Below are 17,531 nucleotides of genomic sequence, written 5' to 3'. Positions count from 1 at the left end.
TTTCACATTCAAGCTACACAACTGGTAAAATAAATAAAGTATAAATCTATAAACTCTAATTAGGAAAGATTATAGTCATTGTGATAGCTCCAGAGTTAAGACTGCATTGAGATTTGCATTTAGAGCAGGGATTAAACCCCTTTGTTATGCATGGGAATAAATGGACTGTTTTCACAGTCAAAAGAGATAAATAGTGGGGTCCCCCAAGAATCTCTACTGGATCCTATGCTATTCATCATAGTCATAAATGATTTAGGAAAGAGGGTAAACATGGAGGTGACAAAATTTGCAGATGATACAAAATTACTCAAGATAAATCCAAAGCTGACTGCAAAGAGTTACCAAGAGATCTCACTAAATTGGTTCACTGGGCAACAAAGTGGCAGATGAAAAGCAATGCACATTGGAAAACATAATCCCAACTAGACATACAAAATATGTTAATTAGCTGTTACCACTCAAGAAAGAGATCTTGGGGTCATTGTGGATAGTTCTCTGAAAACATCCACTCAATATGCAGTGGCAGTCAAAAAAGCTATCAGAATGTTAGGAACCATTAGGAAAGGGATAGATAATATGTCAGAAAATATTACAATGCCACTATATAAAGCAATGCTACACCCACACGCTGAATACTGCATGCAGTTCCGGTTACCCCATCTCAAAAAATATATATTGGAATTAGAAAAGGTACAGAGAAGGGCAACAAAAATGATTAAGGGTATAGAACAGCTTCTATACAAGGAGAAATTAAAAAGACTTGCACTGTCCATTTTAGAAAAGAGACAACCAAGGAGTGATATCATAGAGGGCTATAAAATCATGAATAGTATGGAGTAAGTGATTAGGGAAGTGTTATTTACCCCTTCACATAACACAAAAACCAGGGGTCCTCCAATGAAATTAATAGGCAGATACGTTCATCAATGACTATTAGCCAAGATAGTCAGGGATACAACCCCATGCTCCGTGTGTTCCTAAACCTCTGACTGCCAGAAGCTGGGACTGGATGACAGGGGATGGATCACTTGAGAATTGTCCTGTTCTGTTCATTCCCTCTGAAGTATCTGGCATGGGCCCCTGGCAGAAGACATGATAAAGAGTTAGAAGGACCACTAGTCTTACCCATTATGGCCATTCTTGTGTTTGTATGAATAATGAGTGTATTTTCCCCAAATTTTCATAACTAATTCTGACTACAGAATAAATTTTATGGGAGTTCCATAAGTAGATCTGTTAATATGAGTCTGAGTTAAAATTATTTTAAAATGAACATTTAACACTCTTCAGCGTTTCCTAATGAACATATTTCTGAATTTTGAGATTAGAAAATGTATCACTTCTAAACTGTAGCAAAATGTAAAACACGTTTTTTAAAGTTTTTATTCGTGTCAATTTTTGATTGACATGTATATCCATTGTACTTATATTATGAAGTGTGTTAATGAAATTTTTATTGATTAATATTTTGATCATCAAATAAAATAGCCATTGATGTTCCGGAAGATAGGGTTTCATTGTCAAAATAGTTCTAGACCTCAGAATTGAGGAGAGGACCTTGAAAATATGAACCAAGTGTAAAATGATGTAGTGATGTCTTCCTTAGTCTACAGCCAGCCTGAAGTAACTCTGAGAGGTGTGAACTGGCCCATCCACCTCAACATAATTATAAAAATGAACTAGTAAATGTTTTGGTTAGCAAAGATCCACCCCCTCTCAGGCTGCATATTTTATATATGTTAGTGGTAGCATCCCAATCATGCATCAGGGCACTATTGTACTAGGTGCTGTACAAACACATCATAAAACAATTATTTCTGCCCTGAAAACTATGTATCACATTATCATGAATGAGACTCTTACAGCGGATGAGACTCTGCAACCAGAACAGCTGTGGGTTTTGCCTCTTCCCCTCTGCCTCTGACACACCCTCTTTTGATCCCAAAATACAGGAAGAGTAGGGGTGAAGGCCATCCAGCGCTAGCTACATTAGCTTTGCACCATCTGAGAATTCTGCTGCATCACGTGGCCCTTTTAGAGCATCTCTAAGGCAGCTTTATATGGTCTCAGCAGCTGCACAAAGATGTTAGGATAAGGTAAAGGACTGAGCCCTTAGAAGCTACAGGCAGAAGCTCTTCTAAGTAACAAAAAGGGAGTTTTCATTTTACTCTATGAGTAAGTCTTGGGTTAAATTCATATTGTCTGCAAGTCACTTTTGGCTCCCACACTGTGAAATTTCCTTCTAAAATAGTGTTGATTTTTGGAAATGGCTGAGGGAATCCTAAGCCACTGCCAAATTGCTGCCCAAAAAAGTTTGCACCAAAATTAATTACGGTATTTAGCATGTGTTGCCATTATAATTAATTGGGCCCACACTGAAAGGAAAGAAAAATGGGTTTTTAAGCAATAGTTCTTTAAGATGTAGCAGGAGCCTTCTGTTCTTTGTTAGAACAGCTGCCCTCGTGGTTCTGTCTTGATGAAATCACTGCCCAGTTTCTTTTTTCAGGAAGATCAGTGTTTACATGCTCAGCTGTCTCAAGTCAAAACAGTTCTAATTTGTTAATAAGTCACTAACCAAATATTATTACTGGGAATCTGGTACATAACCAGATGCAGAATGTAGCTTCTATTGAATTTTGAATGTTAGAGAAAATATAAAACCACCACTCTTCACCCCCTCACCATACCCCAATGGAAAAAAATGTAATTTACCAACCAAAATGATTTATTAAATGCACATGTGGCCTGAACTCTCAAAGCATTCTCTTTTTGTTTTTTTAGAAAAGAGGTGATAGTCAAATTGCTTTATTATCCTTACCTATTCATAGTGTCAGCACAGAGTATCTAACATCAAGAGAGATAAGTAAACCAATTCCAGTAACAAATTCAGAACTGCCTCAGCCCTTGAACTGAATCTTGGCCTTTTTTTCTCCATTTACAATTGATTTTAAGTGATTCAGTGTTCATAAAGGAGATAAACTGACAATCTTGGGGACTATTTATCATCACAAAAGGCAATGGCAGTGCAAGCTTTCCAGCAACAGCCTTACAATGTTGCTGAAGTATGAAATGACCACCCATAGGGGGTGCCTAGATATTGTGGTAATTGTGTATTAGCAATGACCTGGAGTAGATCAATATGAAATGCTGGTTCAGCCTGTGTGTTTGTTTAATCCTGGGCCTCTTTGTTGGGACTGCAACTAAGCATGTCAGATCTGTGACTGTTGTAGCGTTGGTTCTGTGTGGTGGATGCCTATTCATTAGAAACTATCGATCTGAAGACATCTTCTAGGAAAAACGTAGAATTAAAATATACATAATTTGACAAACAATACTAACGTGTTTGCTATGTTGTGGGCCCTTAGCTCCTCTCCCTTGGTGTAGGTGAAGAGAAGGTTGGGGCTGCAGTGGATTGGGGAGTGCATGCAACTCATTTTGCACTGGACTGAGGGCAGGTGTGAGAAGGGAAGTCCCACTGACATAAAGGAGTGGGTCCCTACTATCTGTGCTGGTCTTTTTGTGTTACTTGGGTAGCAGTTCTGACAGCTCTGGAGCTCCTGCCTTTTCTCCCGCTGGGTTAGGGTGGACCCTTATCTCCTTTCGATCTAGAGGATGAACAGTGGAGTGGGACTTGGGAGACCTGTGTTGCATTCACAGGTCTGCTACTAGCCTGCTGAGTGACCTTGAGCAAGTCACTTCCCCCCCCTCTCTGTGCCTCAGTTTCCCCATCTATAAAATGGGGAGAATGATACTGATCTCCTTTGTAAAGCACTTTGAGATGAAGAGTGCTGTATAAGAGCTAGGCATTTTTATTCTTATTATAAAATGAGGGAGGAGACAGAATGGCTTGGGTAGAAAAGGAGGATTCTGGATAGGGAAAATAGAGTAAGGCCATGTGTGATAAATGAAGGGGGTGGGGGGAGCTCCCTTTTATGGACACCCAGACAGCCAGTCAGCTATAAAATCCCTCTTGGTAGCTGTTCTCTACCTGCTTTATCTGTAAAGATTTAAAAAATCTGACTGCATGCACAGGTAAAAGGAAGTGAGTGGGAACCTCGCCAAAAGAGCCAATAGGAAGGCTATAACTTTTTAAAATTGAAACAAGACTCCCCTTTTGTCTGTCTGTGGTTGTTCTCCAGAAGAGCAGGGACAGGGCTGGACTATGCTGTAAGAGCTTGCACCAGGTATGAAAAATCGTTAAATCATTCCTAGAAACTACTCATTTAAAACCCCAGATATGTAAGTATATCTGGAAATGTCTAGGAAGATGCAATTAGGTTTATTTCTTTTATTTCTTTAAGTCTTGTGGACTTCTTTGTGCTAACCCCCAAATGCTTTTGTTTTGCTTGTAACCATAAAGCTGGACGTCAAGAAAACCATTCTTGACGCTTAGTTATTATATTTGCTCTTTTTAAATCTAGCGATACCCTAAGTTTCCAGATGTATTTTCTTTCTTTTTGTTTTTAATAAAATTTATCTTTTTTTAAGAACAGAATTAGGATTTTTGTGTCCTAAGCAGTTTGTGCATATGTTGTTTAATTAGCTGGTGGCAACAGATGATTTCCTTTGTTTTCTTTCTCAGCTTTTCCCCGGAGGTGTGTGTGGGAAAGGGCTTGAGGGTACCCCACAGGGAGGAATTCCCAAGTGTGCCTTTCTGGGTTTAAAGATTTTTTTGTTTTTTTTTGGAATTGGGTGGTGGCAGCATCTACCCATCCAAGGTCAGAGAGAAGCTGTAACCTTGGGAGTTTAATACAAGCCTGGAGTAGCCAGTATTAATTTTTAGAATCCTTGTGGGCCCTCACCTTCTGCACTCAAAGTGCCAGAGTGGGGAATCAGCCTTGACACCATGTCTACACAACCACTTGTTGGTATAACTTATGTCACTCAAGAGTGTGATAAAACACCACCGAGCGACATAAATTACACCGACAGAAGTGCCGGTGGGCATAGCACTATGTTGGTGGGAGAGCTACTCCTGCCAAAATAGCTACTGCTGCTCGTGGAGGTGGTTTTATTATGTTGACAAGAGAACTCTCTCCTGCCGGCATAGAACAGCTGTGTTGGTGCCACTGTAAGCTCCCTAGTGTAGACATGGCCTTAGCGAGGAAACATGCAAAAGGGATTTTGGGTGGGGATGAAGGAGAGGGGAAGTTGAAGGGTAGAGTAGGGGAAGGAGAGATTTGGAAGGGGAAGAAGAAAGTAAAAAGAGAATTATTTACAGCTACACACACCCAGCATTTAATGATCTGCCCTCCTCTTCTTCCATAATTAACTATCAGCCTGAGCTGGCTGGCTGTTGAATGTCAAGGTTAATAAGATATCCCATCAGTATGAATGAACGCTGCTGTCTTGCAAAGCATATGCATTCCAGGTACTGCCCTCACAGCAAATAGCATGAGCATAACATGAGCTTCACAATAAGCAAACGCACAATTGGTTTTATTCAGCATATAGCATTGGTTTTATTCAGTAGTTTTCTGTTCATCTGCATGCATTTAGTACACATTGCTCATTGCAGTTTAATCTTAAGCCCGCTTCTACACTGAACCTGAACCAGATTCCCATAGGAATCTGGGATGTCTTGTGATTTGGGTCTTTTTGCTATGTTTGTGTTGTGCCCATTTTGTGATTCTTGTAAAAATGTCCACTATCCTTTTGCTTGCCAGAATGCTGGCCATCACTTATTAACCAGAGTATTATACCCTGTTCTTCATTATGTAAACTAAACCACACAGTGATGGAGTTATTGACACTACTGTGAGATGTGTACTTGTGTACAGAGAAGGAAACACATGCTGCCTTATTGAGCTCTATCTTGTCCTATTCTTTCTTAAGCAGTTTCTGAATGCTAGGAGTCCTTTCCTGCTGATCACATGCAGTGCAACAATATTGTGCATCACATCCCTAGCACTGTCATTCCTAGATGCACTTCACAGTATAGAATCATAGAACTGGAAGGGACCTCAAGAGGTCATCTAGTCCAGTGCTCTGTACTCATGACAGAACTAATTATCTAGACAATTCCTGACAGGTGTTTGTCTAACCTGCTCTTAAAAATCTCCAATGATGGAGATTCCACAACCTCCATAGGCAATTTATTCCAGTGCTTAACTAACCTGACAGGAAGTTTTTCCTAATGTCCAACCGCAACCTCCCTTGCTGAAATTTAAGTCCATTGCTTCTTGTCCTATCCTCAGAGGTTAGGAAAAACAATTTTTCTTCCTCCTCCTTGTAACAACCTTTTATTTACTTGAAAACGATTATCATGTCCCCTTTCAGTCTTCACTTTTCCAGACTAAACAAACCCAATTTTTTCAATCTTCCCTCAGAGGTCATGTTTTCTAGACATTTAATCATTTTTGTTGCTCTTCTCTGGACTCTCTCGAATTTGCCCAAATCCTTCCTGAAATGTGGTGCCCAGAACTGGACACAACACTCCAGCTGAGGCCTAATCAAAGTGGAGTAGAGCAGAAGAACTACTTCTCTTGTCTTCCTTACAACACTCCTGCTAATACATCCCAGAATGATGTTCGTTGTTTTTGCAACAGCATTACACTATTGATTCATATTTAGCTTGTGGTCCACTATGACCCCGCGATCCCTTTCTGCAGTACTCTTTCCTAGGCAGTCATTTTCCATTTTGTATGTGTGCAGTTGATTATTCCTTCCTAAGTGAAGTACTTTGCATTTGTCCTTATTGAATTTCATCCTATTTACTTCAGACCACTTATCCAGTTTGTCCAGAACATTTTGAATTTTAATCCTATCCTCCAAAGCACTTGCAACCCCTTCCAGCTTGGTATCATCTGCAAACTTTATAGGTGTACTCTGTATGCCATATCTAAATCATTGATGAAGATATTGGACAGAGCCAGACCCAGAACTGATCCCTGCAGGACCCCACTCGTTATGCCCTTCCAGCATGACTGTGAACCACTGATAACTACTCTCTGGGAATGGTTTTCCAACCAGTTTTGCACCTACCTTATAGTAGCTCCATCTAAGTTGCATTTCCCTAGTTTATTTATGAGAAGATCATGCGGGACAGTATCAAAAGCTTTACTAAAATCGAGATATACCATTTGTCAAAGAAAGCAATCAGGTTGGTTTGACACGATTTGGTTTTGATAAATCCATGCTAACAGTTACTTTTCACCTTATTATCTTCTGGTTGTTTGCAAATTGATTGCTTAATTATTTGCTCCATTATCTTTCCAGGCACAGAATTTAAGAGCATCATGCCAACTCAGTCATTTTAGCAAGCATTATATTCTCATAGATATAGAAGTACTGTAAGTAAGATGGCGATCCATGCTACACTCAGGAAGGGGTGATATTGTCCTAGTTTATTATCCTTTACTTTGGAAAGAAGCAGCAACTAATGATTTTAAAAACATTCTTTGTCACTTTCAAAGAGGAGAAGAAGATTGCTGGTTGAATAGTAAAATGGGCCTGAGCTGACATGGATCTGAACTTCCCCAAGTTCCCAAAGTTCAGGGATATTCATATCTGGGGTTTTGGTTTGGGCATAGCTCTAAGTAAATTGTTAAGTTACCTGAGCTAAACCTCGGAAAGGTCTCCTGCGCATATATTTCTACAAGAAGCATTTTCACTACATGGAGGAGAGAGAAAGAAAGGATTTACCGACATGCATTTTATTTGCTATTTAATGCCATTGGCAGATGGTGTCTGGCACTCATCAGAAACAAGAGATGCTTCATAGAGGAAATTATATTCTCTAATATTTCCTATAAATGTTTTCATTTTATCATGTTTAAATAGTTCATAGGAAGCACTTGTCACATCTTTTTATGGGATGAATTCAAGAACAAAGAGTCTTCTTTTTTTAAAAAAAGTAAAGTGAGTACACAAATAAGAAAAGATTCTTCTGAAATTGTCCACTATCCTTATGCTTGCCAGAATGCTGGCCGTCACTATTATTAACCAGTGTATTGTAACCTGTGCTTCATTATGTAAACCGAACCACACAGTGGTGGAGTTATTGACAATACTATGAGATGTGTACTTGTGTACAGAGAAGGAAACACATGCTGCCTTAAATGGCCCAGAATATCAGGGTTGTTACATGTGTATAGTGTTGAGCACTGGAAATATTAATGTATACTCTAGTTATATCAAATTATGCTAAATTATAAGGTGCATAAACATTGAAATTAGCAGTCTAAGCATAGTCCAATTGATTTTACAAACTCTTGTATGGTTCCCAATCTTTGCTCAGAGGAGGCTCAGAACAGAATAAAAATGAAGAATGGATTATCTTTTTGTGGAATAAAGTGGGCACAGTGCAAATGCACTGGAGATAAGCCCTGAGAGACATTTTCTTAAATTCCATCCATCTTCACCTCATAAAAGTACTCAAAGCCTTATAAATAATTTAAAAAACTAATGGACGTGGTTTTTAAACAATGTGAGGCTGTTTTTAAAGAAGCGGGTCATGAGCAGATCTGCAAGAGTGGAAATGGAAAATGCACTGCTTCTATGCTATGGTTACCTTGAGAGGTAGAAAGGCATGGTGCGGTGTGTGAGTGCAGCCTTCCTCAGTACCACTGCTCTGTTAGGGCTCAAGCCTGAGCACTTTGACCTTGCTGTAGCAATGCACTTAAGCATGTGCTTAACTTTAAGCAAGCAGGTAGTCCCACTCACTTTCTTTGCTGGATGAAGGCCAGAAGGCTCTTGCAACTTGCAGGAATGAGCCATATAGGTTAGTAGTAAAGACATAGTGCCTAATGACATCACAGTAAACCTGTGTCCCCATTGTTACAGAAACAAACACTCTTTCATTGTAGATACATAGATAGATAGATATGTGTATATATATAGATAGATATTTAGATCAGCATTCTAGGGAATCTGATCTTTAATGTGCTGAACCATCCCTTATCAGTTCATTACTCACCAACTCATACTTTTATGCAGGTTCTCACTCAGTCTTAGGTATGATGCTATAGCCCTCTTTAGCAGCATATAGTTTATTGCAGCATTTAACTGGCACTTCAATGAAGGGCAGACATCCCCCCAGAAACATGGCTGCTACTGTTTTGGAGCCTCATATTGCAATGCACACTTCTAGGGGATGCTGGAGTCACTGTCTTTGAATGGATCTGTGATCTGAAAAAGACACATTGTGATGATAAATTCACAGCTGTGTGATGCATAAGACTGTGATAAAGGTAAATGTCTCACTGGCTAAGGCTGTCATATCCTTGTCAATAATGACCAGTAAATGCACAAGTCTGACCGTGTTCTTTATTTTTCATTTCCATTCTGACATAACATTAAGAGGGTGGAGTAAAATGCTAATTTCCAGGCAGTACAATTCCTAGAGATCACTCCCTGGAAGTTTAAAAATAATTCTGTCTCCAACCTTCTGTCTCATAATAACACCATCTAACACTCGGTATATTTACCACAACACACATGAGCTATTTCTTAATTGCAGGGATGACACTGGCTATCTTTTGCTTATTGAGATCAGATGCATTTTACTTCCTGTTAACCTCAGAGCAATTCCACTGGAAATATACATAAACATACGGATATCAGTTATCAGCTATATTTCTTGATAGCTGTATAATTAATTTCTATTGACAATGTACTTACTATTACTAAGTCTAATCCAATCACTATAAGTAGGTAAGTAGCAAATCCAGAATAGATAGCTTCCCCACAGAGCTAAATAATGAACTTTTAGAGAGATACTAATGCCTCTCCATAGGTGAAATTTAATTGGATAGCTTTATATGTAGTGCTATGAACTATGTTTTTCACATTGTTCATACCAGTTCCTTCATCACTGAGCCTGAGATGGTGATCTGCAAAGCAGATCTGTAAAGGAGAAACAAAATAAGACTACTAAAAAGACAGGAGTCATATTACCTTCAAAGAGAAATTATGTCTGGAATCTAAAATTTCCAGCTTGCTATCATGCAAATTTAAACAAAAACATCTTCATTTGAGGTAAAGAACACTTTTATGCAGTCTTTCAAGTCTTCTCTGTAAACAGAAGTTTGTTTTTTAAAGCAAAAATAGAGATGATCAAATTCAAATAAACAAGAATGTCTTGTGATATCAGCAAAAGTGGAACAAGTAAAAATGAGTTTTATGGCATCACAAAACCATCACAGCAATTTTTCAATCTGTAAAAGAATACCAGGACTGGAACTGTTAGTGTTCTTAAATCAAGTAAGGAAGTCAGGAGGGAGGAAAGGATGCTCTGTGGTAAGGCAATAGAGCCTTCTTTTCTCAGCCACCAGTTTGAATCCAATCTGTATCCAGTCTTGTTGATACAGGCTGAGAGTTGATACAGGCTCCTGGCTGTATGTCGGTGAAAGTTATACGAAATGCTGGGATCAATCCAGTTCTTAGGGAGGCTAAGGCTACTTCAAACAGCACCATTACAATTAGCACTAGTCAGCACCACTGTTCGCAGTTTAAGCTGCAGAGATGGAATGAGCATGTAGATTTAAATCTCACCAAATGAGGGTAAATCCATCCTTATCATCGTATCCACTCATTAAACTCCACACCTGAACATAGTCATTATATGAACAACATACCCTGATATCTCAATGTCTGTACTTTGACCTGTTAACCTTTTACGCCCAGATGGGGATATTGCAGATTATGTATTCCTTACACCATCCAATCCTAAACCGAACTTCACACCCCTTGGTAATCTGTACGTTATTCTCTGATAACCAGAAACTTCTATGCTTAAACTCTGTACCATTTTCTTTTTATTTTAACGTCATCTTAATAAAATTCTTGAACTTTCCCTTTTGAAGTGGCCATATTGGAAAGGGGTTAATCTGTACTGGTGAGGAACTGGTTATTCCTGTAGCCCAGAATGTATGGTCTCTATGAGATAAATGATCCCAGTCTTCTCTAAGATTTTTCTGGAACTTCTCACAAACACAAAATTTAGGTGAGGAGGGGAAATTTAAGTGCTTTCTGAGGAAACCTACACTGCATTTGAAAGTATCAGACCTGGCTCAAGCTATCAGCACCTTCACGAGGAATAAATTCACTTCATAGTTTCTTGGGGTGAAAAATAGGAGTGCAATGAATTGTGGAAGTATTAGGAACCTATGAATATTAAAGCAGACAAGACAATTGAGAAAGGTCAGAAAAAATCGACTTCTTCTAGGCATACTGTTTGAGAGAGGTTGGATTAAAATCAACAGAGAAAATGGGGTGCAGGACTGTTTGGTTTGTTTCTAAACTTTGAAACAAGAGAGGGGAAAATGTCTAAATGTATCATTTTAATGTCCGTTCATGGGGAAATTGATGAAGGAACAAATCGAAAGGGATGCTACAGATGCAGACGAAGCTGGGGCTGTAAAACTTTCAAAGAGGCATGCCTCCCAGTTAGAGTGTGAATGTGCAAACTAATTGCACAGCTAGTTTAGAATTTTTTTTTAATTATTACAGGAAATTGCAAGACTCAATCTTCCAAATACAGCTACTGCCATCTATTGATGTCCTGCTGTTGTAAGTTTTATAAAACACTTTTGTTTACCTTTCAGATCAGCATCTTCATGACCCATTTGTCCAACTACGGGAATGACCGCCTGGGGTTATACACCTTTTTGAATCTGGCCAACTTTGTTAAGAACTGGACTAACCTAAAACTACAGACTCTGCCTCCAGTTCAACTGGCTTACAAGTACTTTGAACTCTTCCCTGAGCAAAAGGACCCTCTCTGGCAGGTAATATAACATACCTGTCAATAGTCCCACTGATAATTCTTCAATTACAATGCACTTCTAAAATCTTTTGCAAAAAGACACATTAAAAATGAAGATATTTTATTTTGTTTTAAATGCCTTTTTGGGTTTATTTTATTTTCTTCAAAGACAACAGCTTTGACTGAGAATATATTTGCATATTGGTTAGCTGTGGTCTGCACAGATAAAGCAAGGCACTTGCTTAAACTCAGTCAAATACTAGCCACTTTAAGAGCAGTTGGTTGCTATTTATCTGAGCTTCCCTTCCCTCTTCCCTCTTGTTTTCCTGACGCATCACATTGTATTAACTTATCTTGATGCACAATCATTAGGATGAAAACAGATGAGTGAGATCTATCACAATGCAGATTCACTGTGTCCATTAATATGGAATCACTAGCATTAAGTCACTGCAGCTATAGCAAGGATTCCCAGAATACAATATCCCCTTCTTTAAAACCGCAAGGAAAAAATCCCATATGGGAGATAGTGATTAGCATAAACAGTTACTTTGAAAATAAAGAAATGTCTTACCCCAACTCAATGATGACTAGTTCCCACCTCCATTTGAAATAAATGCCAATGCTGCCTGTAATGCCAGGATAGCAATTGTCAAATAATTATCACATATTCATGGTTCCTCTCTGATTCAGCACATGATATGCCAAAGCATACTCTGTTACACAAGTGTAAATCCAGAATAACTCAAAGGAAATATGTGCACTTATGGTATAAGAGAACAGAATTTGTTTTTAACTAGTTTTGGCAAGATCTGCAGCTAATGTATAAATTGGTCTAACTTCCATTGATAGAGCTATACTGATTTGCACCAGCTAAAAATTTGTCCCATTATATTTGGTTAACTTAATGCATTAACAAATCAGGTCTTCAACAAACCATTACCAGCTTATGCAAAGATAACATCAGTGTAATAACTCTTGAAAGAATAATCAACTCTTACTTTTTTCTTCGGATTTTCTGTTCACACATTTTTATTTTGCATTAACATGTAGTAGAATGTTAGTGTTGAATAATATCCTAAATTTCTCTTTTTTTCCTGTCTTTTGGATTATTATGTAAATTTAAATTGTCACTAACTACTATATATTTGAAACTTCTTTGTCACCTAATAAGTAATATGAATAGCTGGAAGGCATAATAGTAATAGGTAATTTTAACCATAAATGGAAATTTGTTTGTTAATACTTAATTTTTATTCCTTTTAAATCTAAAACGAACTTAGGCCTCAATCATGCAAAGCCGTTAGGCGAGTGCTTTAATTTTAGGCATGAATAGTCTTATTGACTCATTTACTTGATCAGCACCATAGTGATTGTGAACTGTGTCACACTGGCAGAACTAAGGAATAGTGTCCTCTACAGATAGAGTACAAGAAGGAGCTGTGCCAGCTTCTCCAGAGTGCTGTACATCTGCCTTGACTTAGAGAGATTTCCTGTAGGGATGAGAAGGTAGTTCAGGCACTATGCCTCAGAGAAGAGACTGTCAACAAGACTTTTAATTATGCTGTGACTAGCTGTATTATATGGAACTGAATTATAACCAGCAACTCATGTTGTAAACTATACCATACAGAATTGTATCATGGTGACTTTCAGTCACTAGAAGAGCTGACTATTGTGGAGCAAACAACTTAATCAATTAATTTAGCTTTATTTTATGCCCCATGGAATATCTGCAAGCAGATTTTACTTCAAATTTATTAGACTAATATTTTTAGATTTTTTGAAAAATGAGAAATAGTTCAATTTAAAAAAAATGGAAAAATGAAAATGGGCTGTGGGGTGGGCGGGGAGTAAAAGGAAAAAAAAGTAGGTTCTGGATTAAGACTTTAGAAGTAACAAATTTAAGAATGAAAGAGTATTCTCCCCCAATTTTCCATTTCGAAACTTTTGTGTTTGAAAAATGCTAAACAGCTGTAATAACTTAAAATTTGGGGACATATCAGGTGTAAATGAATTTATTTTAACTGAGCTACACTTATTTATGCCAGCTAAGGAGTTGGCCCTGATATTTTATGGATTAATAGTGAATCTTCTAATTTGATCTGTGTGTAGTTGTGATAGGTCAGGTAATTCTCCTGGTGTGCCTATTCCTGACTGTAAGCAGTATGTAAGGTTTCCAGCAGAAATACTGAAATTCACTTCACACTTTACTTACTGTGAACATTTGTATCATGTCAATAAAATAACCTCCCACCTTAGTTTTCAAATGCTTATTTACAATGGGGGAAATTACATTTATCTATCTAGATCAGTCCATCTGTCTATCCATTTACGGAGTGCCAATCACATTTATACCTTATGTAAATGAATATTCTGAGTTCCCTTATTGCATTCTGTATTTCAGTTGCCATTGTAACAACATTATGCTTATTTTGGGGCCCTTATTCTGAGAGAAGCTGGACACCTGAAGTGATATTCTAGCTCAACCAGAAGTTATGGGCTTGATGCAGGAACCATTTGGCAAAATTTTCTGGCCTGTTAAGCAGGAGATCAGACTAGATAATCATCATGTTCTTTTCTGGGCTTAAAAATCGATGAATCTATAAACATAGAAGTCCCATGCACGTAACACATAGGGAGAAAGAAGGAAATGTTATAGCCTCACAAAATTTTCATTTTGACACTGATCCTGCAAAATGTATACAATTGCTCAACTTTACTGATTTCATTGGGATTACTCTAGGTCTTAATCCCACAACATATGGAACACTCTGATCCCGATGTGCCAAAACACCCAAGCATGTGCCTAGAATTCTTACTTGATTGGTTGGTTAGGGCCAGAGTGCTTAGTTCCTTGCAGAACTCAATTCCTGGGGTGAAATTTGAAAAGTGTTACCACTGACTTTAACCATGCTAGAATTTCACCCCAGTGCATAAAATTAAGTATGTATGTAAATCTCTACTGCATCAGGGCATTTGAAATTTTCTCCAGAGCAGCAGAAATAATTCTTCTTTTCCCCCTCAGAATCCATGTGACGATAAACGTCATAGGGATATCTGGTCCAGAGATAAAACTTGTTACCATCTTCCAAAATTTCTTGTGATTGGACCTCAGAAAACAGGTGAGAAATGGTGAATTGCAATGACTTGAACAGAGGGTGTGATTCTAAGCATATTGTAGCCCACTTTTTGGTGTTGTATATATTTATTTTGGAATAATGCGTGATAGAGTAAATTCAAATGTAAAGAGATAATAGAAACCGATAGCTGCTGTTAACTCTTCCATTGCTTATGGGGAGAAAGTGGCTTGGATAAAATAGGAACTCTCTTTCCGAACCATCAGCACTTTTAGAACCAAGCCCAGGTTGTTATCACAGTACTCCGACCAGATGTATTGTTATATCTCACAAAAATGCCTATTCTCATGGGAATTCCAGTTGATTTTGCAGAATCAAGAGGCTTGTATAGTTTTGTTAATACCTTTCTTTGAAGTGGAAAGGCTCCTGAGGTCAAAATAGCAACACTTTGCAGTTATACTCCTTCCTATTAAACTAAAGGAATACTTTTTCCCTGGTAATTATGGAATTGGTTATGTTGGTGATAACTTTTGGGTGGGAGCAGTTAGCCTCATTACAAGGGAGGAGGCACATCAAAATACTAAGCTATGTTTCAGATGCTGTTCCCATGCTTTATTCCAATGCAATTTTCAGAACACAGGGTCAAATTCACCCCCGCTGCATAGGGTCAGCACAAGACTTGTGCCCTATTTTAAAATGGGATTTCAGTAGCACTCAGCTTCTGTACTTGCACTCTATGAATTAAATTCTCCCCATGTACAGAGAAGGTGCAGCATTTCATTCCACCACAATGAAAACAATGCAGTTAGAAAAACTAGAAACCAAATATAGCCAATTACCAGAACTCAGTATATACCAGTGTAAGGAATAATTTTGTCCTGATTACTTTCTCTGGAGTTGAAGGATAATAAGAGTTAAAGCATTTCAGTCATGATGTTTTCACTTAAATTATTTTATATTTTCTACAGTTGATACCTACCTCCTTTGTAAAGTGTTTTGAGATCTAAAGATGAATAGCACTATATAACAGCTAGGTATTTATATGGATCTCATGTAATCATTTTTCCCCAGAAACTGATTTAAGTTTTGTGTCAATGTGTTCTGCATTTAGAAGACATGTAATATGGAAGTAGTCAGAAAGTAGAGCAAACATTCACAACAAACACCCATTTTATTATGCTGTGAGACACAAAGATAAGATAACTATTAAGAGCTCTGACCAAATACCTTCACAATGTTTGCAATCCTAATAAGAGTATTTATCACCTATATAGTCCCTTTCATTTGGGGATGTCAAAGTGCTTTACAAACTTTAAGCGCAACAAACACCTCTGTGGGATAGTATCTTACAGAAGGTGGAAGCCCAGGCAAAGAGAAGTTGCCCAATGTTACATAGACTACATCTACACGTATGTAGAGTACAGAGTGTAGAGTACAGACATGGCATCTCCCCAGAGTATGGGTATAAATAGCAGTGTAGACAGTGAGGCACTGCTTAGATGGATAAAGACATGCAGAACTTTAGGGTATATACCCTACACAGCTCTCTACACACACCCATCTACACTGCTGCTTTTAATAGTGTAGTGTCCTGCTGCCACTCCCTGGCCAGAGCTATTCACTGTCACATGTAGCTACACACCACAGTGTGGATGCGGCCTGTTTTTCACTGCTGTGTGGAGCTATACATACCCTACGTGCCACTGACAATGTAGACAGGCTAGGATGAGTCAGTGATAGAGTCACTGATACACTGATTGCTGTTGCTCTCAGCATTAGGCATTATCTTGAGAACATACCTTTAAATTCCTGTTCTCTTTTAGAAAACAAAATATATATATATATATTTCTCAACCAAGTCACCATAAATCTCAACCTGGAGGTAAGATGTGAAAAAATCTTTAAAAAGATAGCCGTTTTAAATGGTGTATAATCAATTAATAGAAAGTTTAAAAAGACATTCTTCTGCAAGCTCAAGTGACACCACACTTTTCATTTCCAGTGGCAAAATAGCGAGTATGAAACTATCTTTCTTAGTGATTCCTGCAAACAGGACATCCCAGCTACTTATGAATTTAAGCCTGGTCTAACTCTGTAAGCATCTACATTAAAATGTAGCTCCAATCGATGTAATTTGCCCACTATGCTGACTTAATATCTCCACCTCCGCAAGAGGCGTACTGCTTAGGTCAACGTAGTTAAGTCAACGCAGTGTCAGCATAGACACTGTGCTGCTTACATTGGCTATTGCTGCCTTTCAGAAGCTGTCCCACAATGCCCCACACTGATAGTTAAATTGATGCTCCCGGTGAGGATGAACACTGTCGACACAAAGAGCATAGTGTGGACATGCAGAAGCGACTTAATTAGTGTAGTGGCTGTACATCAATGTAACTTTGGACTTCTTAATTTTGTAGTGTAGACTTGCCCTTAGTCTAGTTTGGTGGGAAATAATGTTATCACTTAAGCAGAGGATATGTAACATCTAGCAATCCAGAGGAGATAAACAGATATTGACAAAGACTGAAAGAAATGAAAACAGTCCTACAATAATTATTTATGAAAAGCTGTACGAAACATGCTTTCTTTTAACATGAAATATGTTGCAAAATTTAGGGCCAGTTTCTGCCATTGTATGCACAAACATGGCTTCCTCTGACGTGAATAGGAACCTCACGCCTGCATCAGAGCAGAATTAGGACTCTTGAGAATGAAAGAGTTAATGACCACAGAACAAATAAACT

General features: G+C 38.2%; 1 protein-coding gene across 4 annotated transcripts in view; it reads left to right on the top strand.

The window, feature by feature from the left end:
- LOC144263986 (bifunctional heparan sulfate N-deacetylase/N-sulfotransferase 4-like) overlaps window positions 1-17,531 on the top strand; it is a 246,851-nt gene that overhangs the window by 204,774 nt on the left and 24,546 nt on the right. For all 4 annotated transcript variants that reach the window (XR_013345912.1, XM_077815165.1, XM_077815164.1 and 1 more), the window contains 2 exons: window positions 11,547-11,729; window positions 14,736-14,832. Coding sequence is in view for 3 of the 4 variants with exons in the window: in XM_077815165.1 (XP_077671291.1) it covers window positions 11,547-11,729; window positions 14,736-14,832 (280 nt within the window). In the remaining variant the exon portion in view is untranslated. The remainder of the gene's footprint in view (window positions 1-11,546; window positions 11,730-14,735; window positions 14,833-17,531) is intronic.

The sequence above is a fragment of the Eretmochelys imbricata genome, chromosome 4, assembly GCF_965152235.1.
Source record: "Eretmochelys imbricata isolate rEreImb1 chromosome 4, rEreImb1.hap1, whole genome shotgun sequence".
In the NCBI taxonomy this organism is placed as follows: Eukaryota; Metazoa; Chordata; order Testudines; family Cheloniidae; genus Eretmochelys; species Eretmochelys imbricata.
This window is presented reverse-complemented; position numbering and strand designations above follow the sequence as displayed.